This window comes from Protobothrops mucrosquamatus, unplaced genomic scaffold (assembly GCF_001527695.2).
Source record: "Protobothrops mucrosquamatus isolate PMUCROS unplaced genomic scaffold, P.Mucros_1.0 scaffold10, whole genome shotgun sequence".
NCBI classification, from domain to species: Eukaryota; Metazoa; Chordata; class Lepidosauria; order Squamata; family Viperidae; genus Protobothrops; species Protobothrops mucrosquamatus.
In genome coordinates this window covers 293,279-317,362 of record NW_015386397.1, presented here as the reverse complement: position 1 = coordinate 317,362, position 24,084 = coordinate 293,279, and the positions used below count along the sequence as shown (strand labels likewise).

At 39.0% G+C, this 24,084-nt stretch overlaps 1 protein-coding gene across 1 annotated transcript in view; it reads right to left on the bottom strand.

Annotated features, from left to right (window-relative positions):
• Nucleotides 1-8,771: 8,771 nt before the first annotated feature.
• The window catches only part of DUSP3 (dual specificity phosphatase 3), a 22,951-nt gene continuing 7,638 nt past the window's right edge, over nt 8,772-24,084 (bottom strand). Inside the window, exons 2-3 of the mRNA XM_015810407.1 lie at nt 13,421-13,647; nt 8,772-9,248 (exon numbers count right to left, since the gene is read on the bottom strand). Coding sequence (XP_015665893.1) covers nt 9,040-9,248; nt 13,421-13,647 — 436 coding nt within the window. The 3' untranslated portion in view covers nt 8,772-9,039. The remainder of the gene's footprint in view (nt 9,249-13,420; nt 13,648-24,084) is intronic.

Sequence of the window (24,084 nt, the reverse complement as noted above, 5' to 3'; positions counted from 1 at the left end):
TCATTATTTTACTACACAAAGGCCTTACTTGTGCTTTGCATGGCTTTATCTAAGTGAATTGGGCAAATCCAGTCCTTGCAGTTTATAAATTAGTTTATGGTAAAATATGCTAGATAAATTCAGCTCATGTGATTAGTTTATCAATAAACAAACCATTCCTTGTTAAAAGTTAGTCTACAAACATCCCTTCTATGGCCCTTAGAACTTATCAAATGAAGAATATTCACATTTGAGCTCTTTTTTAATATTTCCATAATTGAGTGAATTATGGAAGAAATCATATCAACGTTGAATGAAACTAATGCCTCCATCTTTATAACTTTAGTTTAAATAGGATATTTTAATAAATGAAATAGGAAACTAATCCTTGAAATTACCTTGTTACCTATATTTACTTCTTCACCAGTATGCCATTTATCCCTTTGCCAATGATAGACAAGCTTCTTAAAGACTTCATGAGATAATTTCACATTTTGTGAAGTTTTGTCCCCAAACTCCTTTCCACCTTTTCATTTGGGTGACAATAATCATGACAATATTTTTAAAAATTTGGGAAAAGGTGGAAGTTGCATAGAACTAAATCTGGGCTATACGGTGGATGGACTAAGCTGATTCAACTTTACAACTTACCTCTTTATGAAATATGAGGCCCAATATTGTTGTGGTACAGCAACATTTCTTGCTAAACTCTGCTTGTTATTTCAAAATTTTGAGTGTTGCAATACGCACTATGAATTGATAGTAGTGCCAAGTTTAAAGGCATCCACGTGGACAGTATTCAAAAAAAAATGTGAGATTTCCTGATGCAAGCTAGGTTTCCACCCACCCTATACATGAAGCTCTATGATGGATTTAATATTTATTTCTGGCTCATAATTGTGAGATCCATGTTTTTCTGGTTGTCACAATGATATGAAGAAATGCCTCACTTTCATTTTTATAGCATGTCAACAATGCTTGTTAAATTTCCCCATTGAAGCCTTCACCTTTGAATATTGAGGAAAATCTATAATGTGGCCCACATATTCTTGTGAAATGCCAAATATAACAGCAATTTCCCTCTTTCAATCTCACTTTATAGGATTTAGTTTGTACTCTTGATCATCGTCATCACTGTTCTCTGAATTAGTAACTCTGGACACATAGAGGTCTCAAGTTTTGGTCTAAGCAAAAGAGAATAAAACAGAATATTGTATTTTTATTATTATTTCCCAAATCTCTTAAGATGTTGATGCATCCTAAAATTGCACCTGACTTTTTTAAAAAAATGAATGTCATATGACTTATAGATGCCAGGACTCCTGGTTCAGACTGATGACTGATACATGAACCAGGTTATAATTTTGCCAACTCATGCTAATCCAACTCATCGTCTTGTGCTTTCCCTATGATATTTAAAAGGAAAAGGAGCTAAATTGCTCTTTATCAAAGGCATCCGGGTTTTTCTCCAGGACAAGAGCTACACTTAATTTTTGTATAACACATCTCTCCTAGCCAAATATAGTGGAAAAATTAAATCCAATTTATTTTACAGGTAGTCCTCCACTTATGACGACAATCAGGACTGGAACCTCTATTGTTAACTAAGGTGGTTATTAAATGAGTCGCATCCAATTTTACAACCTTTTTTGCCATGATTAAGTGAATCAAATAGTCATTAAGTGAACCCAGCTTCCCACTGGCTTTGCTTGTGGGAAGCTGTCTAGCAAGGTCACAAATTATGACCACATTACCCAAGAACACTGTAACCATTGTAACTACATGCTAGTTGCCAAGCACCCAAATTTTGATTGTGTAATTGATGGGACACTGCAATGGTGTACAAGGAATGGTCATAAGTCATTTTTAATACCTTTGTGATGTTGAACAATCACAAAATAAATTGTTGTATTTCAAGGACTACTTGTAATTACTTCAGCATAATTAGAATTAAACGTGGTTATCATGATTACTCTCCAGGTGTATTCAATAATTTTCTTCTGTATTGCAACATTAAATCGGGTAACAATTTCTGAAAGTCTAGGCTCAAAATCTTTGAATGGAAAATTGTATGCAGAGCTGGAGCCACAGGGAAAGCACCTTTAGTCTGCTGATTGTCACATAAATACCAAGTAGCTGTTCATAAGATATGCTGTGTCCTCCTCTAGCCTAGCTGGAAATCCTTTTACACTGGAAGAACGATGCCATCAAGTGGATATTTGGAAACTGCATTTAGAGTGACTTAGGCCTAAGTAAGGAATCGCTGGAAAGAAAAGCTTAGAGACATAACAGCCGCAGGGATTTCTTCCTCACCTCACCCACTATTGTACTGTTCTTTAATCTATTCTAAACCAAATATGTATAGAAATGCTTGACAATGTAGTATCACAGTGCATCAGCACATTCACAGAAATTTCTATGGTGCCACCAGTCTCTTATTCCACTGGAATTCATTGTTAAGTATTAATTTAAGGGGGAAAGAGAAGGGTCAGACATGATGAGGATGCAAAGCTGCTGAAAGTCGCCTGAACAGGCAGATGGGCAGCAAATAAATTTGATAAACAAATAAAGCAAAGGTCCTGCTGCAAGTATTGTATTTCCAGGAATGCGTCTCGGCCCACAAAACCCACTTGCAATATAAAAATGCTGGATAGCAGTAGTCTGGTGCTTTGCTTCCCTGACAAGGGGGAAGAGGCAGAGAACATCCCAAGAGCCAGTTTGGTGTGGTTGTTAAGGCATCAGACTAGAAACAGGGAGAAAGTAAGTTCTAGTTTCATCTTAGGCATGAAGGCTGCTGGGTGACAGTGGGCCAGTCACTCTCTCCGATTCCTAGGAAACAGGCAATGGCAAACCACTTCTGAAAATCTTGCTAAAAAAGCTGCAGGGAAAATTCTAGGCAGTTGTCCGGAGTCAAAAACCAATTTGAAGGCATAGCACAGAGAATGAATATCCTGAGGGGTTACATTAAATGGGTATTCTGTGCCCAGCACCTATTCTTTGAGTAAGCTCTCTGACCTATGGAAATCTTGGAGCACCCAAGACATACATCAAAATTGCAAACAAAGTGACTAGGCATGGAGAGAAGTTCCTTAAATACTGCAGCATTTTCCATATCTTTCCTTTCCTTTCTAAGGAATGCACACTTACCAGGCAGAAATTTAGGGAATACCCTGTGATTCAAGAAATCTATACAAGATGCTGCTGCTTTGTTTTTTTTACTTCTCATACACTTGTCACAAATACACACACTTCCTCTACCCTCTTTTCACGGTCTCTTTTCACACTGCTTGGGAATTGCTTAAATCCAGGCTTGGGACAAGATGTCTAAAACTTAAGTGAAAAGCAACCTGAATATCCCTTAAGAAATAGTAGAACATCCACTTAAACCTGAAATCTTTGGTTTTCAGATGCTAGCAGCATTTTAACTTGTGCATTCTCAGTATGTACGATCCAGCAGACCAGATGCCCTCCAGGGGCCCCTCATTTAAACAGTGCCATCTTTGGAGACCCAGTGGCATTTGCCCTCTTAATGAGCCCTCCCCCCCCCCCAAGATCTATATGATTCCCACCCCAATTATTTGCAGAAAGCTTGAAGAGCTATTTATCCAGGCCTCGGGACAGGCTTAGTGAGACTCCCATTTCTTGATATTTTATGATTGCTTTGTTTCTGGATTTTTATCTTGTGATTATTTTATAGTTATTTTCTTACTTTGATTGATCTTTTGAATTCTGTTTTCCTGTCATTTATTGTTTAGACCTGCCTAGAATTAGCTTGGATTGAGTGGCATGATAAATAAGCCTATGAATGCAGCCGATAAAATTATTATAAATAAACCCTTTCTTCAAAGACCTACAAAAACTTAGATGCAATTACATTTGCTTAGGAATAAAGAACACGAGGACTTTTCCTGTGTCACAATTCAGTCTACGGGAAAGGAAAGTAACTGAAAGAGCTGCAACATACAATCCATGACAAGCAGTCTGAATTTTCCTGTTTTGAAAGGAAGGTGTTCAGAATGGGAGGGAGTCGTGACACAATCACCCCAAAGGCTGAGAAGTTTCAATTTTTTTTTCCCTTCAATGAACTGCACCAGGTCTCACTGCCTTCCTCAGGGTTTCTCAACCAGGGTCACAAGGAACCCCAGGATTCCAGGAGAGGTCACTAGAGCTTCCCTGGGAAATTTTTATTTATTTTTTAAAAGCAGAGACTGATAAAAAACGACAACCTCCAACACTGGGTTGGCCTGCTGGAGCCTGTGCAGACCCTGGGTGTCATTGTGGAGGAGAGAAGCAGGAGGTGATGAGAGAAGCATGCAAGAGATACTGCTGCAGCCTCCTTGTTGAGTTTCCTGTTTGCATATGTAGTAGTCTGGGAAGCTTCATTTCAGGAGATCTGGCATGGGCACCAGGGGCAGCAAGAGACACTCACAAAGGTGAGGAGGGGAAGGAGGTAGGGAAAAGGAAAAGTGATGGTTGTGGTGGTGAAGGCTTCGACATCCAGGTGGCAAGATTTCAGGAGCGACTGAGGAGTCCAAATATTAAAAGGATAGGTTTTGGGAGGTTGCAAGCCATCAGCCCCCACTCTAGTTTTGCAAAGGGATTCTTGGGAGAGGAGATAGGAAATGAGGAAAAGCTGGATTTAGGGAACACATATAATTTTGTTAACTTCTTGCCTACATTTGAACCTGAATGTGCAGGGGTTTCCCAAGGCGTGAAAAATATTTCAAGGGTTCCTCCTGGTACAAAATGCTTTGTGTGATGTGGGCTGGCCCAATGTAATCTAAGGAGTAGTTTCCTAAGAGCATTATTTTGAGAACTTAAAATGCCTCCTCCTACTGCAAAATAAAGGCAAACATTTCCACTTTCCTCTGAAGTTTCCTTGAAAAGTGCAGCAAATTCCAGACAAGGCAGGCATTGAATGCCACAGTCAGTTTTATTGAACATTTGTAGATTGTCTCCCCTCTTAACAAATGACAAATATCACAACACATTTAAAAAAAAATACAGATGCTTCAGATAAGTTATTCCATTTTCTTTCGTTATTGAGCATCTCCTGGCTGTTTGACCCCTTTTCTTAATATAACAATCAGTTTGTAACCACAGCAATGCAGGGCCTCAAGAACAAGGAGCACACCATCTCTTCTACCACCAAAACCTCACATACAGAACCTCTAAGCCATGGGCTCCCTTAATAAATTTATTCCTGTTGTGTTTCTTTGGGGAGGGGGAGGGTTTGAGCTCACATCCTTGCTCATAATTATTTTAATTTTAATTACAGGTTATTAATTGGAATACTGCAATACAACCACCTCCAATTTTGCAGCCTCCACACAGTTGTGGCTTCCACCATCCTCTGGGCAAAGAGGATTAGTGAGAGTTGCAGATACAGAGGATTGCAGGTTTCATTGTTTTTAGTCAAGAAATTTGTAAGCATTTTTTCCCCTGCTTTTGGTGAAGAATGGCAAACTGATGTTCTATAGACAGCAGGAAACAAAAGGCAACTGGATGCTGAGTCTGAATTGCTGAAAATTCTCCCCCAATCAAGAAGACATCTTGAGATTACCCAGATGTATTCTAGACAGCTGAAGACTTTTGAGTAGATGGCAAGGAGTGATGTTTTTGCAGCCTCTTGTAGTTTGTAATACTTGTAATTTCTGATAACTCTTACTGGATTTTTGTTGATTAATATGGAGAAATGAGGTTTAAGAGATGGGTTTATAGAGAACGGAATGAGATGATGCTCAGGTGTATTTTAAGAGATAAACTTGTTAATGTTGATTATACCTGCTGGGGATGAAGGGGGAGATTTCTTTTTCAATATTTTTTTACTCCTTGTAATTTTTTAATTTTTTTAATGTATTTCTGTACTATGTACTTGTATTAGTTTTATCAGCATATCATCTTTAATAAAATTATTGAAAAAAATAGAAGTTTGTCAGCAACTTTTTGAAGCAACAGTGAGGCTATTGTTTCCTTCTTAAGAACAATGAAGCCACCCGATGCCCAAATGAAGCTGCTAATCCAGCCAGCCCTATACTATCCACCTAAACAGGCTGTGGCTCTTTCTGATCAGACTATTGCCTCTTTTTAACAGGAGATACCAGGGTTGAAGTGGATCAGAGACGTTTGGCATGCAAAGTGTATGCTCCACTACTAACTTAAGGCTGTAACTCTGGGCTGGAAGAGGCAGACTTGTCATCCTCAAAGACAAGAGAGGACGGCAAGAAACAAGGCAGTGAAAGCAGGTAAGGGGTTGGCAGTGGTTCAGTTCTTGTGCCAGAGCTCAGAGTGCCAGGAAATTTGTGCCAGAAGCTCTGATTTCCAATCAACCCAACGGTTTTACAGCTCAATTAAAATTTATATAGATTTTTTTAAGCTGTCTAGAGTATTGAGTTTGTCATTTTTAGAATATTTCTCTGTGAACCTAAGACAGTGCTCTAAATCTGTGCTTTGATCAGCAACTGCACCAATATGGCTATAAGACGTGTGGATACCGACACATGATTGTGGGGAAAATGCATGGGGGGAAAAGGGCAGGCAAACTTTTTTCTTATTCAGTCGCAACACCTGTTCTTCAAGGAACATCAATCAATGTTAGTTTTCCTGCCCCTTTTAATGTTCACAATAATAGAAGGAAGTTGGTTTTGCTGAGAGATGGGAAGCAGCCTACCATCATCTAGAGACTGAACTTCCAGGATGAATGGGGATCTGAATTGGGTTCCCATAACATCACCACTTGGCCAGAAGCCATTGCAAAGGGAGTGGAAGTGAGAAGTAGAACAAGAAGCAGAATTATCATATATCTCTCATATTTCAAAAAAAGCAAAACACCCCCTCCCCCGGGTCTTAATTCTATTTAGTGGAATAAAAATATTAAATAAAATAAAAATGTTCAGCAACTAATTCCAATCTGTTGCTGGAATACAATTTCATAATCTCTAGACAATAATCTTTTAAGAGTAATAAAAAAACATTCTGGAAAGCATAGTCAGAAAAAATTATTCTGAAAAAAATCAGTTTAGTGCTCTCTTGTAGAAAATAAGATGGTGGGGGGAGGCTAGTGAGAGAGATCTCAAATGTAACTACACAGAATTCCATACAACACAGCTCTCGCATAAGGCTATGAATATCTGTGTTGCCAGAATAAATTAAATTACTTGATCAGCTTATTTAGGTTAATTTGTTCCACTTACCAAATCCAGCATTTCAAAAACCATTATTACTATTGGCAAAGACCTCTAGCCAAAAAGAAGCAGGTTGCTAATATCCCTTACTGAAACTCAGCAGGAAACCAGCTATTTCTATTGTCAGTGCAGCCTAACACAGCCAAAATCATACTGACTGTATTGAAACAGAGGTATGTCTTGGTGACTTTGTAGGCAAACAAGAGGGCAAAAGGACAGGACAAAAGAAACAAAAAAGGGAGGGGGGAGAATTTGCTTCTAACACAGAAGCTGTAAACCCGCCTATATCAACACTATATAGAAAATATTACTACATTAAGTTTGTTCTTAGATGGCTTTTTCATTACTTGTACATGTGCCTATGTATGCGTGCATGTCTCAGTACAGTATAACATCTATTTTATATCCACATTCATATCAAGCACAGTTAAACAGAAGGATAATTTGATGACAAGAAATTGTGCTTCTTTTTACTAAACATTTACTTTCCTATCTTGTGATGACCCAAGGGGCCTACTTTAACTAGCATAAGCGAAAGACATATGTGGCGGTGGTGTGCATGCATGTGTATACAAACACTCCCACACATACATTTGACAGCCAGGGTGCCTCTTTGCAGACATTCTTGACACTGATCCTGGCTAGTCAATTTATTGCTTATGACCCACTCTAGATAGCATCCTTGTTCCAAAGAATGGAAGTACCCAGCATCAGCCCTAAGAGGAAACCATATAACTCTCTTCAAATAGCTGAAAGATATGACACGGAGAAAGGAGCTCTTGCTCTAGAACAATATTTCTCAACTTTGGCAACTTTAATATGTGTGGACAAATGGGGAATTCTGGGAATTGAAGTCTACACATATTAAAGTTCCCAAGGCTGACCAACTCTGCTCTTAAAGGCAGGGATTAAAGCAAGAGGTATCAAGGCCAAGGAAGATTGCAGCAAAACATTAGGACAAACCTTTCTAGTGGCTAAGAACTGTTGGATAGTGAATTAACTTCTCTCAGAAGAAAGTGGGATTTCCTTTACTGAAGGATAACTAGCCTGGAAGGCCAGCTATCAAAAAGAGCCACTACTGCACATTCATGCCACTGCATCTGCATGTATGCATGTGCACCTGCACATTTATGTGCAAACTGGATGACCTCAATCATTTGTTTCATTTTTAAATGTTACCATTCTTAAAATTGTGAAATAGATAGGAACTAAATGGCAAAGTCTGGCTCAGCAAAATAGAGCTACCTGCTTTAAGACTCTCCAAGATTCAGCAGCTGGAGAAATTAATCTAGCACTGCCCTGGTACCTGAGGTCTATAGTTTTAGAGTGTGGACTATTTATATAAACTTTCTGGGGAAATCAATAGAACCCTAATGCGCCCTGCAAATACATCATATGGACTAGAACCTAATCCCACACCTTTGGCCTGGGCTGCCATCCAAGGACAGCCTTACTTCTAAACATGTGAAGAAAAAAACCCTCCATTAAATCTACAAGGGGGGTGGAGGCAGGAATGAGGACAACAGCAAAATCATATCCTGTGAAATTTAAGACAGTTATAGTAATGACACAAAGTGCTTTGAAACCAAGCCCTTCAACTTTCTTCCTCTCTTTCTCACACAAACAAAACTATACTCAACAAATTCCAAAATAAAGATATGTGAGCTAGTGCCTGGCTGGACAAGGTGGGGATACACATTGAGGGTGCCACAATCCTGCAGTAGTTTTCTGGTACTACTCGAAACCACCCCACCCAATCTTTCTGAAAGCAACTTGAGCTTTCTCCTGCCTCGCTTGTGCAGCCTGGCAGCTCTCAACTCAAAGCAATTAACAGTGTTTGGCAAGAAGTGCAGAGAGGCCACAGGCTAAGTAGCGCCTATGCTTTCTTCAGCTTGCTCTCCATCACCAGCTTCTCATTGAGCTGGCACAGCTGCTTCAAGAAGCCATCATTGGGGCCAATCTCCCGTTTCTGCCGGACGGCACTGACAGCACTTTTGACGTCCATGTTCTGCCGAAGCATGAGGTAAGCGATGACGAGGGTGGGAGAGCGGCTGTAGCCTTCACGGCAGTGGACAAACACTCTACCTAGTTGGCAAAAAAATAACAGACAGCTAAGTGGGAGCACAACATTATGTCAAAGATATTCTGGCTACATAACAGAGATAAGCATACAATATAAACTTTAGGGTAAAGATATGTGGATATGGGTGCTGGTGGGAAGGCTGGGGGAGAATAGCAAATGTAATAACAGAGGACTTTAAGAGGAGAATATACCATTCTCTCTTGCCTGCTGTCACTCCACTTTAAAGTGCTACCTCTACCGGGATACAAATAGACTTTCCCCTGTTTTCAACAACCTTCCCCAACCTAGGCATCCCTTAGATAACGAGTGGCAAACTCACTGCATCACATGACGTGTCATGACGTATCATGACTTTTTTCGCATTGCCGGAGCTGGGGTGGGCGTGGCCACTGCATGATGCAACTGGCCCGTGGGCCGGCTGACACCCCTGCCTTAGATGGATAGACTTCAACATCCAGAATTCCCCAGGCAGTATGAACAGGGTTGAGAATTTATATAAAGTTGTAAGTGCCAATGTGGATACACACATTCTTAGTATAGTTCTTAACATTTATATGTTGTTTGTTTAATTGTTTTAGGCTTTACTGAAGAAGAGGAGAACCAGAAAGCAAAAATGACACAGAAACCACTACCACTATTGCACTAACCTAAACTTGTTTTTTCACATAAGAAAAATGTAAGTCTTGACTAATGTACTATCTTCCACATGTGCTGAATCCTAGTTGGCAATATATTCACCCATCATGATGAATAGAATAGAATAGAATAGAATAGAATAGAATAGAATAGAATAGAATAGAATAGAATAGAATAGAATAGAATAGAATAGAATAGAATAACAGAGTTGGAAGGGACCTTGGAGGTCTTCTAGTCCAATCCCCATGGCCATCAGCTACTAGTTCAGGATGATGGAAGTTGTGAGGCAAATACGAAATGTGTTCTAATACTGTTAAGAAAGGACAGTTTTTACTTGCCCAGATAGTCCACCTGGATTTTCCTTTTAACAAAATATAATATAAAAATAGAGCAGGAAGGGATGATGGGAAGGTAGGAGGTTAGAAAGAAAATAAATATGGACGATTCTCAGAGGTAAGAGAAAAAAGGTAATAAATGTACAACACATGAACCAGAAATAAACACATGTTGGGATAGAAGAAGAAAAAGAATTCCCCCCTCTTTAGCATTTCCAATAATGAAACCCCGTTGGAGTCTGTTCTGAACACATAGCAAATCTGTTTACTGTTCCAGATTACTGGACATTATTTGACTACCCAACATCTCAGAAATCCCATTTAGCTGCCATCTCTTGTTTTTGCTTTAATTCTAAGATTAAAGCACTACAAATTCCCAAAGGAGCAGAGAAAGGACTTCCATTTCATGCAAGGATGCATTTCTAGATACCAAATTCCCCTCTTTCCATCTAAACCGATTAGGGACAGGCCCTTGCAATTTTCTGAGTCAGTTCCCTTTGGAACTCTGTTCTCTCCTAACTCTGCCAAAATAGAAAATGGAAAAATGCCATTTTGCTCTTTTTGGCTACCCCACAGCAAATATTAGAGGCATACACATGACACAGTCAGCCAATTCCTTTTATTTCTATAAGCCTTCTCTTTTTTGTCTCTCCTGGCTCTTAGGTTCAAAACAAGATGCTGATTACCATCAAGTGTAGCTATCCTTCCAATATAAAACTTTGCCCAGAGGGGAAAAGCTATAATTTCTCCTACCATTTTCTTTTCCAGTATCAGCACTGTTATACTTTCACCCCAGGTTTCCCCCAACTTTTCAGCCTAACAAAAATCCTTTCATATCAACTAATCACTTTAATGGCCCAGGAGAAGTTTATCAGGGTTGTGTATGAATAAGCAAATATGCAATGCACTAAGAGTGGTAAACAGATTGTGTTCATGTGTGTATGTATATAATCATGCATGCTTTAGTCCCATATACACCACTACTATACAGTCAAGTAGATTTACCAAAAGAAAATCATCCCAGTGTAGGCCTAATAACTGCCTTAGGGAGATGGATCTTGCTTATTCATCAAACAGCTTATTCAATTCCTTGGCTGTTCAGAGAATAAAAGTCAGGTGGCATCAATTGAGATGGCATTGTCCTATTATTCAAGTGTTATCTCTGTGATGCAATGTTCAGAGATAACCACCCAACTTCAACATCCACTAATAGCTTCTGCAGGACACAAGTATTTTTTAGATTTAAATAAATGGCCAAAATTATCATACAATATTGCCAGTCTTGTGAGTTTTCATGATCTCTTTTGAAATCTTCAAACAAAAGTTTAGCAAAATTTGGGCCATTTAAAAAATACACATTTTTACATGCCCATACCTTCATGAGCCATCTAATGATGGAGCATGGAAATGTTATTTCCTCATGAGATCCCACCAAAGGTTGCAATACCTGATCTCAGTGCAACTTTGGCTCAATTCTACAAGAGGGAATGAATCCAGATCCACCCCAACAATAGGTGCAAGCCAGACTACCATTCATCTTTCTCATCCCCGTTTTTCCAGGCCCAAAATTCTATTATGGAGAAATCCACAGCAATTACTTCAGATGGAGAAAAGACATAAAAAGCTAAGGAAAAATGCAAAGTCTGACATTTACAGTATTTTCTTTCCCTTTGTCGTCCCTATATAACAGCTCAAACTCACAGCCAACTGCAAGTGATCAGTAAGCAGACAAATGATACTTTTTCTGCAGTGATAACTGGATATAATTTACACATTTCTCATTTACATCTCCCACACTTTTCCTCTCTTAAACGCTAACATTTCAACAGATTCTTCCATCTTCTCCTCTAGCTCCCAAAAGATTGCAAAAGTTCAGTGAATCCAGGACAAGAAAACATTAAACAGTTGTTGGCAATGTTGTGCCCTCAGGGACCATTATACCCCAAACATTTTTTTTACTGCACCCCAAGGCCTTTTGACCTTTGGCAATGGCTGTTTTATTGCTGCCCATTCCACTTGTGGTGGCCATTTAATGAACAGGCATGTCTCCAATACGAGTAATTTTGTTCTTCAGTGTTGCTAAAATTCAAAATGTGTCCCTGAATCAAAAAGGTTGTTGAGTTCTACATTAAGAGATCTGTCTATCTTCCATATTTTCACCCCTCCAGACCACCTATATCAAACATTTACATTAAAAAAAAACCCCTTTGTAATGGGTGGCCAGAGAACTTACAGAGGAAACTGGGGTCAAACTGTAAAATATAGGATAGTTCTAAGAAACTGCAGAATTATATGGTATAAAAGAAAAGGAAGGAGATACTGATAGTATACTGATAATCCTTGACTTATAATCATTCGTTTAGTGACTGTTCAAAGATATGGCACTGAAAAAAGTCACTTATGATCATTTTTCATATTTACAACCATTGCAACATCTCCTTAGTCACATGATCAAAATCCATATGCCTGGCAACCAGCATGTATTTATGATGGTTCCAGTGTACCAGATTTATGTGATAATTTTTGTGCAGGCTTCTGAGAAGCAAAGTCAACAGGGCAGCCAGATTTACTTAACAATTGTGGCCAGAAAGGTCACAAAATGGGGCAAAACCCATTTATCAATTCAATTGGGCTCAATTGTGGTCGTATGTTGAGGACTATCTGTATATACCAGGGGTAGGCAACCTCGGCTCTTTTATGACTCATGGACTTCAACTCCCAGAATTCCTGAGTCAGCATAGCTGACTCAGGAATTCTGGGAGTTGAAGTCCATGAGTCATAAAAGAGCCGAGGTTGCCTACCCCTGGTATATACACACATACATAAAGGCTTCAAGTCAATTATTAAATGACAACTCCTGAAGTAATTTTCCTGCCAGTTGAGAAGGAGAGCAGGGGCAGGAAGCATTTAATTATTACCAATGCAGATATTTTCTTCTCTTTACTATTTCCCATCTTGCTGCCATGCAATCTCTCAATGAGTTGGAGAGATTAACTCTGGCAATACTTTAAATACTAAGAAAACAATGAATGGGCACACAGATCTTTGCCTCAATTTGTTACAAAATGATAACCAAATAATTCAGGCAACAATTTAAACCAAGTGTGAACCAGACCAAAGATAAGAAATTGTATCCAAGCCACTAAGCAAGAAAACAATTTGGCCATGCTACATGGAAAGCCATTTGGACATAGATGTCTTACCATCTTTCTGTGCTAATGCCATATCAATGAAGTCAGCAGCTTCTTCAAAATAACGGCTGAGGTTGAACTCCTGGGTGTCATTGGCCTTGATGCCATGGTAGATGATACCAGTTCCTTCATAAAATTCAGCATTTGTGTTCACGTGCATGAAAGACTTGCCTTCCGCAGCATTGAGGACATGAGTGATACTCAGGCGTTGTAAGCGCATGATGTTTTTGGCTATGAACCTGTAAGAGTATTATAAAGAAGAACATTCAGAGGGAAGAAATGAGCTCCGAAATCTAGAAAAGAAAAGATGGAATTGGCAACAAAGTATTATGATCTAAAATATTCCTGTTCAGTATATTCCATTCTATGCCTGCTGCATCTCAATTTTCTTACCAAGGGCCGACATTTGTTAGCTACAAAGCACTTATATATGACAAGGATATTGTTTTAAGAAAAATGAGTTCTCCACTTTTATGGCTTTTAGCAAAATATTTTTAAAATGTTTTTACAAACATCAAGCCCAAAAGTTTGTCCAAGCCCAAAATTCATTAACAAATATCTGCTTCTATTTGTTTCATATGTGACACAAAAAATAACAATTAACATTTTTTTTATTCAGAAAAAATCAACTGTAATCTTGACCAGGTGAGGTTTTGTGAGAGACTAAGGGCAAAAGTAAAAATTTACTCAAATATATCATTCAATAATCTACTGCCAGAGTTTGCCTCTTGATTAACAGCTCCAGGAATTTGTTTTTAAGAAGGATCCACAGCCTTAAAAGTTTGAAAATTCCTGGTGTAGGCTTGAAATATGTTATTTAAGGGGGGGAAAAAAGCAAAAATGAAGTTCCCTATTTGAACAATCCCCAAAATCCATTCTACTATGACCACCTGTAGTTTTAAGTGCAGCTCCAAGCTCTGTAACTCCAAGCTGTCTTAACTTCAATTCAAACCACCTCCCTGGCTGTTAATTTATTTTGCTTTTTAATTATGTATATGCTGTATTTTTAGCTTCCCTTCAGTGTAAATATATTTAAAAAGCAATTTATATTGGCATTTTGTATCAGCATAAAGTCTTAACATTAAAGGAATGAGCTGAAATGAGATACTTTTAGTAGCCATGTGTGTTTATAAGCTCCCTCTCTCCCATAGGCCTTGGCAAAGGTCCCCAACACTGCATGAAGAATACATTGCTTCCGATGCAGGAAAGCTATTTAACACCTGATAAACGGCCGAATTAAGAACAAGAAAGTATTTCCCCCTGTGAACAATTATTTCTTTTTTATTTAAATCCTTACAAAGAACATACTTTTTTAAAACTTATCCTCTTTCTAAACAGTTTTGCTGAATTAAAATTTACACAGGTTCATAATCTAGTACAGGGGTCTCCAACCCCCAGTCCATGGACCGGCACCGGGCCACAGCATACCAGAAACTGGGCGGTGCAAACAAGCAAAGCTGCATCTGGGGAATGCAGGCAGTACACAGCTATGAAATCCTGAACCTGAAGCCTGAAACACCTTCTAATTATTAACTTTGCTAGTAAGATTTATAACAAAACAGCACTGCTGTCTAACTTCATGCCATTATCTAACCACTAATAGCAAGCACACATTTTGGATAGCTATATGAATAAATAGCATACATTTTTGTCACCTCTGCTTTCATTTTATGTTTATGTTTTCTTTTAAACATTATGCAACACAATTATGGGTGAAATAACCAGCAGAAAGATTTTCTCTTCTCCTTCAACTGTATTTTGCATAAACACATTCTTTTGCTGTTGACAGGTCTATATCTTACATAATATAATATAAAACACTGGATTAATTCTGGATATTTTTTTTCAGATAGTACTGAGCCAAATTAAAGTTTGTCCAATTCATAGTTTACAACTCAAACTATAACTCATGCCTTTAATCTCCACATTTATAAACAAACCATAATCTACAACTCAATGAATTCAATAAGGCATTTCCAAGAAGACTAATTCTCTGGGTTTAGGATTACAATGTTAACAACTACCTGTTTAAAATAATATCCCTATTCTTCAATCTAAAAGCTTCTAGAGGTCATAATTTTGTGACAAAAATTAATGCAGCAAAATATTTCCACTAGTATTTAAGAAACAACAATAATCTGCTTGTATAGTTTCCTATCTCAGGGCTTTTCAATTGGTGGTACACGAACTACCTTTGGTACATTGGCACCTGGCAGATGGTACACGACTCTTTCTAGCCTAGACAAGTGTAACGGGGGGGGGGGGGGGAGGGAACAAGCTAAGGCAGTGCAGCACAGGACTTGCCATGAGAGAGTCAACAAGAGCTGCAGGACTGCTGGGGTGAGAGAAAAGCTCCAGGATCGACATTTCTGGCACACCCAGAAGAGAAAGGAGAGGAGGGCAGAGACAGGAGAGGATATAAAAGGAGGCAGTTTGGCGGCAGAGGGAGAGAAAAAAAAGACACCAGAGAAAAAGTCAGAAGCAGTGAGGAGAAAGAGAGGGGAGGAAGGCTTTTGGGGAGAAGTGTGTAAGAAAGACGGAAGGCTTTTGGGGAGAAGTGTGTGAGAAAGATAGGGAAGGCTTTTGGGGAGAAGTGTGTGTGAGCAAGAGAGGAAGGCTTATTCTGGGTAAATATGCTTTCACCTGGTGCTGAAAAAAAAACAGAAATCCCAGGTCTGATGACTAGGAACCAACTCCTGCTTATAGCCATGGCATTTGTGGTTCAGCAAATGAATATGAGGCTGGACATTCCATTAAATACTCAAGTTCCAGCTGTATAGGGCTTTAGTGGCAAATACAACATGGTGGTGGAATTCAACTGGCTTATACCTCCTCATACCACAGCCCCATTCAACATCAATCCAGAGCAATGGCTGGAATGGAGGTTTGATAGTTCCAAAATCACTCCACGTCACAATTTACTTTCCATTAACTATTTAAGACACCAAGCAGCCTACCTATGAATGCTAAAATTTAGGATTAGGAACTCATGAGAAGGAGAATATGACAGATGCCTCTGCCTGCTGCCTTTCCTCAAGGGAAGATGTAGATTCTTGCCTGCTCTAAATATGGAGTTTTGCTTAGCAAGACTTGTCAACAGCAGGTGTTGTGATTTCTGCAGTGCAATGAGTGGTGTCAGTGTGTTTAGTTCATGCTTTTTGTGCTTTTAATCTTTGTACACTACCTAGAGTCACCTATATGAGATGGGTGGCCAAATCATATAAATTAAGTGAACTATTTACTCTACGCCTCAAATCAATGCTATTCTCTGCAGAAGACTACTGCGAAAATAAGACTGACTCCCACAAATTAAAATAACAGAAATCTTTTGATTTGACTGGTTAGAAAATGACCATTTTGCAGGAAGCAAGAAATTAGCAAGATTATTGAAATGATCAGAACAGAATGTTTAGAAAATAAATGTAAGTGTTAACAGCATATACCAGTTAATAAGACTGAAACAAAGCATTCTAAAGCAGGTTGGATTACAAGTCTAGTTAACTACATGTGTGATAATGGCTGGTTGAGGCTGATGGAAACTAGAGTGCAACACAATCTGGATAGCTACTTTTACACTGAAAATAACTTCATAAAAATAACTCCTATCCTTCACTATATCTGTTCTCTGTCCCAAGCACAGCCAGCTAAAGTGTTGGTGCCAAAGCCTAGGCTCGGGTGTACATACTATATATAATGTTTTACTTTGCTCTTCTTCAACAAAGCTCTGGGAAGAAGACATGATGATTCTCCCTTCTTCCACCAATTTTATTTTCAGATAGAAAACAAAACTTTGCTTATGGGCTTCCAGGAATTCACCAGATTCTACCATTTCCGGCCACTAGCAAGAAGGAGCAGGATGTAGCAGTTTTGCTAAAGTAAGCCTAACAATGATTGTAAGAAAGCCATCTAGGATCCTTTATGTAGGCTGTCTTTGAATTCTTGTGCAGCTGCTGTAATAAAAAAAAAATATCCACAAACCTCATAATGGCTGATGATAATCTCAGTCTTGGAGATAACCTCCTCACTTGTCGAAGTTATCATAATTATTATCTGCATTACTGAAAACCTACAGGTTTAAATTCAAACGTTCATTTAAACTACATAGCCATGTAGCTCTCAGAAGCCACAACAGAATAGAGAATCCTGAGGCCTTCTAAACATTGCTGAACCCACAATTTCCAGCAAACCTACCATCACTGGCACTGTTGGCCAAGCAGCAGGGAGCTGAAGTTCAGAAGTACAGTACCTGGTTTCCCTCTAATGACTGTAAGAACTGAAGATCAAGTACATTTTGCTTTGGCCATTTCTCTTTATAGAAGGTTCCCCTACTATCTGGATTCAGCTAAACACTTCCCACAGCCTGCAACGCTTGTGAGCCTAGCACTTCAACCTGTTGTCATAGCAACCGTTCCCAAGATTTCCTCTTCTCACTATCTCAGCATCTGCACTATCTAGCAAGATTCTTTTCCCAAGCTAACAGTAAAAATAATTTGTTTCCTACTTCAGCATACCACTGATAACATGGACACTAAACTTCCACATGGGCTTTTTTTGTGGTTATGTTATTTCTCTTTCCTTAAAAAAATGTTTTCATTATTAAATCATCAAATGGGCAATCCTGTAGATATTCCAGATTTTATTTCTTATAACCCTCAGCCAGAATGGTAGTTCACTATATTGGTTGAGAATTACAATATGGAAATTAAAGTTCAATACACTTAGAACAAGTCAGGTAAGATGTGGATGATGTACCCATTATATAAGGCAGGTACTAGAAGACTTATATTCATAAAGACAAAAATTATTCTTATTCTATATTCTTAATCTATAACAGTGATGGCGAACCTTTTAGAGACCGAGTGCCCAAACTGCAATCCAAAATCCACTTATGCATCGTCGGGTGCCAGGCGGGTGTGGCCCATTGGGTGGGCGTGGCTGCAGTGATAACAGAAGACTGGGTGGGACTAAAATGTTCAATCAATTCCAACTTTGCAAGATCTTTTTTTTCCCGCGAGAAGTTGAAATTGACTGATTGATTAAACCTTTTTTTTTTTGTACACGGTGGCGGAGGCCTAAAGTGAAAAGGTTTTATAAAACCCAGCTTAAGGCCTAGGACTGGGGCAACAGCACGCGTGCCCACAGAGAGGGCTCTGAATGCCGCCTCTGGCACCCGTGCCATAGGTTCGCCACCACTGATCTATAACAATGTTCACTGAAATTCACAAAAGGAACAGATGGTGACTTAAACTTTTGCTGGAAGTGCAAAAAAGAAAAGGATACATTTTTTCATGTATGGTGGACATGTAGAGAAGCACAGGTGTACTGGCTGATGGTCTGGGAATGGGTAACAGAAATGACTAGGCAAAGCATCCAATATAAACCTGAGACATTATTATTAGGAATATTAGGAAAAAACGTAAATAAAGGTGACACATATCTAATCATCCACGTGATAATGGCGGCAAGGCTTCTATTTGCTCAAAAATGGAAAGCAATGGAAGCACCGAGTGGGGAAGCACTAATAAAGAAAATTATGTATTGCGCAGAACTAGACAAGATAACTAAAAAACTAAAAAATCAGGAAGAAACAGAATTTTATCGAATCTGGAATAAATTCTATGAATGGAGGGAAAAAAGAATGGGGTCAACAGAAGATATATAAGTAGAGGTAGATATTAGGAATGTACAGCTGTATATAGATATATCATATATATTTAAATGTATAGTATGGACTGACAAGACAGATGTATGTCAAAGACGATGAACCATGTTCAATGTTTTTAATCTCTTTTTTTTCTTTTGTATTCAATAAAAATTATTTAATTTTTTTTTTAAAAAATCACTTATTTTTTAACAAACTCTTTTCCAAACTGGTGCGCAATCTGTTGGACAAATCCTTTTCACAAGTCCTAGCCAACATATGTGAAAGATATCTTGCTTGGAAGACTGCTACTATATACTATAGACAAGGAGTTTCTTCTTGCTAACATTATAGTTGAACTGATATGAATAGACATTTACATAGAGACTACTCCATTATATATCCATATTTATAAGCCGTCTAAACAAAACAGTGGTTAGTATAATATGAGACATTGGGAGACAGTATATTTGGATTTAGCAGCAAATCAGAATTCTTCAGATATCATTAATGGTTTTTTTTCCTGTGACTTTTTATATTTATTTTATGTTTTGCTTTAATACAAGAAACCCTGAAAAAGTAAATAATACACAAAGTTATAAAAAAAGGAAAATAAAAAAAAATAAAGAAAAAGGGCATAGGCCAGTGGTGGCGAACCTATGGCACGTGTGCCAGAGGCGGCACTCAGAACCCCCTCTGTGGGCACGCACACCATGCCCCGGAGATGGCAACCGTCCCTCTTCAGCTAACTCGCCGAGGTCCCAAATGGCTGGATGCATCCCGGCACCCATGGGCTCGCTGGCCTCTGTGTGCAGGGGCCGATGGTGTCAGGCAGTAGCTGCCCCGGCCCCTGCCTCACCTTGCCCTGTGACAATGGCACCCCTGCCCTGCCTCACCTTGCCTCGCCTCTCCCCGCAGGACGAGCCTCCTGCCCACCGCCCCACCTGCCAGAGATCCCCTGGATCTCCCCCAACCCTGCCTGGCCCCCACAGGTGTCCCTTCTCACAAGCAACAATGAGATCACCCCCACCTTGGTCACACCCACCCAATCTGCCATGACCACCACAGCCATGCCCATCCAGTGGGCCACGCCCACCTGGCACCCAGCGATAAATAAGTGGGTTTTGGGTTGCAGTTTGGGCACTCGGTCTCTAAAAGGTTCGCCATCACTGGCATAGGCTAATGGATATACATGTAAACATTACTACATTAATATTTCAATAAATGCTAGCCATATTTAATTAATCTCTGTCATATGGAAATTGATATATGGACAAAACATTCTGAGATTCTCTATGTTTTTATGGAATTTGTTCAAATTTATAAACCTGTAAGACAGTGGTTCTCAACCTTTTTAATGCCGCGACCCCAACCGGTCGTAAGTCGAGGACTAAACCGGTCGTAAGTCGAGGACTAAACCGGTCGTAAGTCGAGGACTAAACCGGTCATAAGTTGAGGACTACCCAACCGATCATAAGTCGAGGACTTTCCCTGCCCGGGAGCACCGCGCATGCGTGGTTCCGCCCCCTGCGCCGGTCGAGGCGTAGCTGGCAAGCGGCAGAGACGGAGCAGGCCGACCACCAGCTGGCCCAGCCCAAGGGAGGTAAAGCACCCGCTGGAAAAGGGGAAAAAAACGGTGGACAAAAAAAATGGCGGACAAAAAAAAATGGCGGACAGCCTTGCTTGGCGACCCCCATGAAATGGTCAATCGACCCCAAATGGGGTCCCGACCCACAGGTTGAGAACCACTGCTGTAAGATTTATTGACTATTGAAAGAATAAATATAAATTTTGCAGGTTCCAACTACTCAAGGTAAATGATATTATTAGGAACAATATTCATTTGCTGACATGCATTCATTATTTTTTTGTTCTGAAGTGCAAGGCAAGGTTTCTGGCTTGTTTCTTTGCAGATAAAAATAAACCATAGCTTCTAACTCTGCCTTATTTAAAAAGTAACAAGTTGGACTTCCTGGCTCACATCCTAATAAACTAACATAGTCTGGCTCCTACCAAGGAAAATCATATGGAAATTTTATATATCTGTAATCAGCACAATTATTTCAGCCATCACAAATTGATTCCATGTTTTCTTTCTTGTACTGATCTTATTCTAAGTGGGCTACTATATATATGGGCTTCTAAAATCTATCTTACTACTAGGTAGCAATAAAGAATTAGCATTTTCAGTGGGATCCAGTGGGACTTTTATTATAAAAAAGCAATAGTTTTAGCATTACAATATGCAATGGGCATAACAGCTGCAATAAAAATAAATTTGTCTTACACCAGTAGCTGCCTAATTAATTTTACATCCTTATACATTTTATATGGAAGGTTGATTTACTAAAGAGAAACTGCTCTGCTGCCCTATATTTAGAGTGATACTGCTTAAAAATCTGTGCTTTACCAAACATTCTCATTTTCATTGGAAACAATGGATGCTGCAAAAGTATTGGAAGAGGTGGAACATTAAATGCGGTTTATTTCGATTTTAAAGGGTTGTTATATATCATGGAAAAAGTGTGAATTATGCAGAGAAAGAGGAGGGCCATGCCCAGAAGCAGATCAAGATCTCTTAAGATTAAATTTGATTCAGTTTTAATTTCAGCACCTCCTTACGTTATTTACCTCTTTTTCTGCAGGAACCACAGTTCCCCTTTCTATGCTTCAAATTCAGTGAAGTTTCACTTTTAATGTTAAATGTATTAAAATTCCTAACTGACCCTCTACTAATTCAGCAACTCTGTATGTAAGGAATTTATATTAAACAACGTCTTTTTCAGATACCACCTTTGGTGACCTGTTATTTTTTTTTTCTTTTTTCAGTCGAAAAGACGTAGGTAAATGGGTGCTACAACTGCTGAGATTTACCAGCCCTAGAGAAAAGGTAAACTTCAAATGAATTGATTTCATAGATTTAGCCCTGTGGCTTTTTAGCACAGAATCAAAATAATTTCCCCTTGTCTTTTCACAGAATGCTATGTCCAGCTTACAATTCTGACATCTCCTGGTGGTCCCACTCCCAAGTACAAATCTGCTTCAACGCTACTCAGCTTTTTATATCCAGCCACAGTTAATTAGGTGCTTCCACCTGCTGAGGCAAGCCAGAGAAAAGAGGACTTCCAAAAGAAGTCTGTATGGGCAGTAGTTTGTTCAATTTCCTTGAGGGAATTGGATGGGCAAATTGCTAGCTACAGATGTACACAGTGTATCAAATACAAATGATCATGGCAGCCTCAAAAGAACTGATCAAAAGCAGAGTGTGTATTTATGTTAAAATATAGTGTGGGGCAATGGCTTGATTTGTACTAACTGGGAAGTTCCCTGGACTGACTAACAAACTGGCTACACAAATCTTTGCACTGAAAAAAATAGAAATGCAAAGTAAGGTGAATATGACAATAGGCAAGTAGCTCTAAAAAATGCAAGACCTCTATGTATTTGGAGAGTCAAACTATGATCCAGACATTGAGTCTTAATTTGTGCCAACCATGTCTTGACATGTTGACTGAACTAAAGCATGATGCTATTGCAAGGACAAATTTTAGTTGTAAATGAAGAGTCCCCCAATATTAAAATTCCATCAGGCACTGCATCAGATTGAGTTTTCAAAATTAGTTGGGTCAAAAGCCACTAATTTCAAAGTCTGGACATTCTTAGCCAGAAAGGGCATGCTGCCTAAAACAGAGGCAGGTCATAGCTATGCTTGCAGGCCTAGTCATGAATAGCAGTGGCTATATCAGTATACTGAATCAGGGATTTGATAGTTTAGCCTTCTGCAATCCTATAAGTAATGGGGGACTTTAATTACCCTGACATCAACTGGGAGACAAACTCTGCACCAAGTGGAAGATCAAACATATTCCTGACAAACCTAGCAGATAACTTTGTCTGCCAAAAAGTAGAGAAGGTAACTAGGGGATTGGCCATATTGGACCTAATTCTCACTAACAGAGATGAAATGATAGAAGGTGTTGAAGCCACAGGAACCTTGGAGGAGGGGATGATCATGCAATATTGGAATTCAACATTATGCAAGCACAAGCAATAGAACACAGTCAAACTAGAGTCTTGGACTTTAAGAGACCTAATTTCAATAAATTTAGAGAGAGCTTGGGAAGGATTCCATGGATGAGAATCCTCAAGGGGAAAACAATTCAAGAAGTTTGGAAAATTTTGAAAAGTGAGATTATAAAAGCCAATCTAGCACAATTCCAAAAGAAGAAAAATAACAGCTCTCAAAAGAAACCAGCATGGCTGCATAAAGAACTCTCTGATAAATTGAAAGATAAAAAGGACAAGTATAAAAACTGGAAAGAGAGGCACATAACTAAGGCAGAATATCAGCAAATAGCCCGAGCCTGCAAAGACGAAGTGAGGAAAGCTAAGGCTCAAAATGAATTAAGGACTGCGACAAAAGTCAAAAATAACAAAAAAGAACTTCTTTCAACATGTAAAAAAACAAGAAAAAAAGTTAAAGAAATGATTGGTCCATTAGTGGGAGAAAGTGGTAAGAAGGTGACAAGCAACAGGGAGAAAGCAGAACTATTTAACTTGTTTTTTCATCTGTCTTTACACAAAGGGAAACAACAGTCCAACCTATCAAAAACAGTACTGTAAAAAACAGGTTAGAACACAAGTTAAGATAGGCAAGAAAATGGTAAGTGAGCACTTATCCACCCTAGATGAGTTCAAATCACCAGGACCAGATGGATTACACCCCAAGGTTCTGAAGGAACTGGCGGATGTGATCTCAGAACCACTGAACTATATCGTTCAAAGGTCCTGGAGCACTGGGGAACTACCAGAGGACTGGAAAAAAGCTGATGTAGTTCCCATCTTCAAAAAAAGGAAGAAAAAATGGATCCAGGAAACTACAGATCTATCAGCCTGACCTCAATACCTGGGAAGATTCTAGAAAAAATAATCAAACAATGAATCAGCGAACATCTACAGGAAAACAAAGTCATTACCAAAAGCCAACATAGGTTTGTCAAAAACAGATCATGCCAGACAAATCTTATTGCATTCT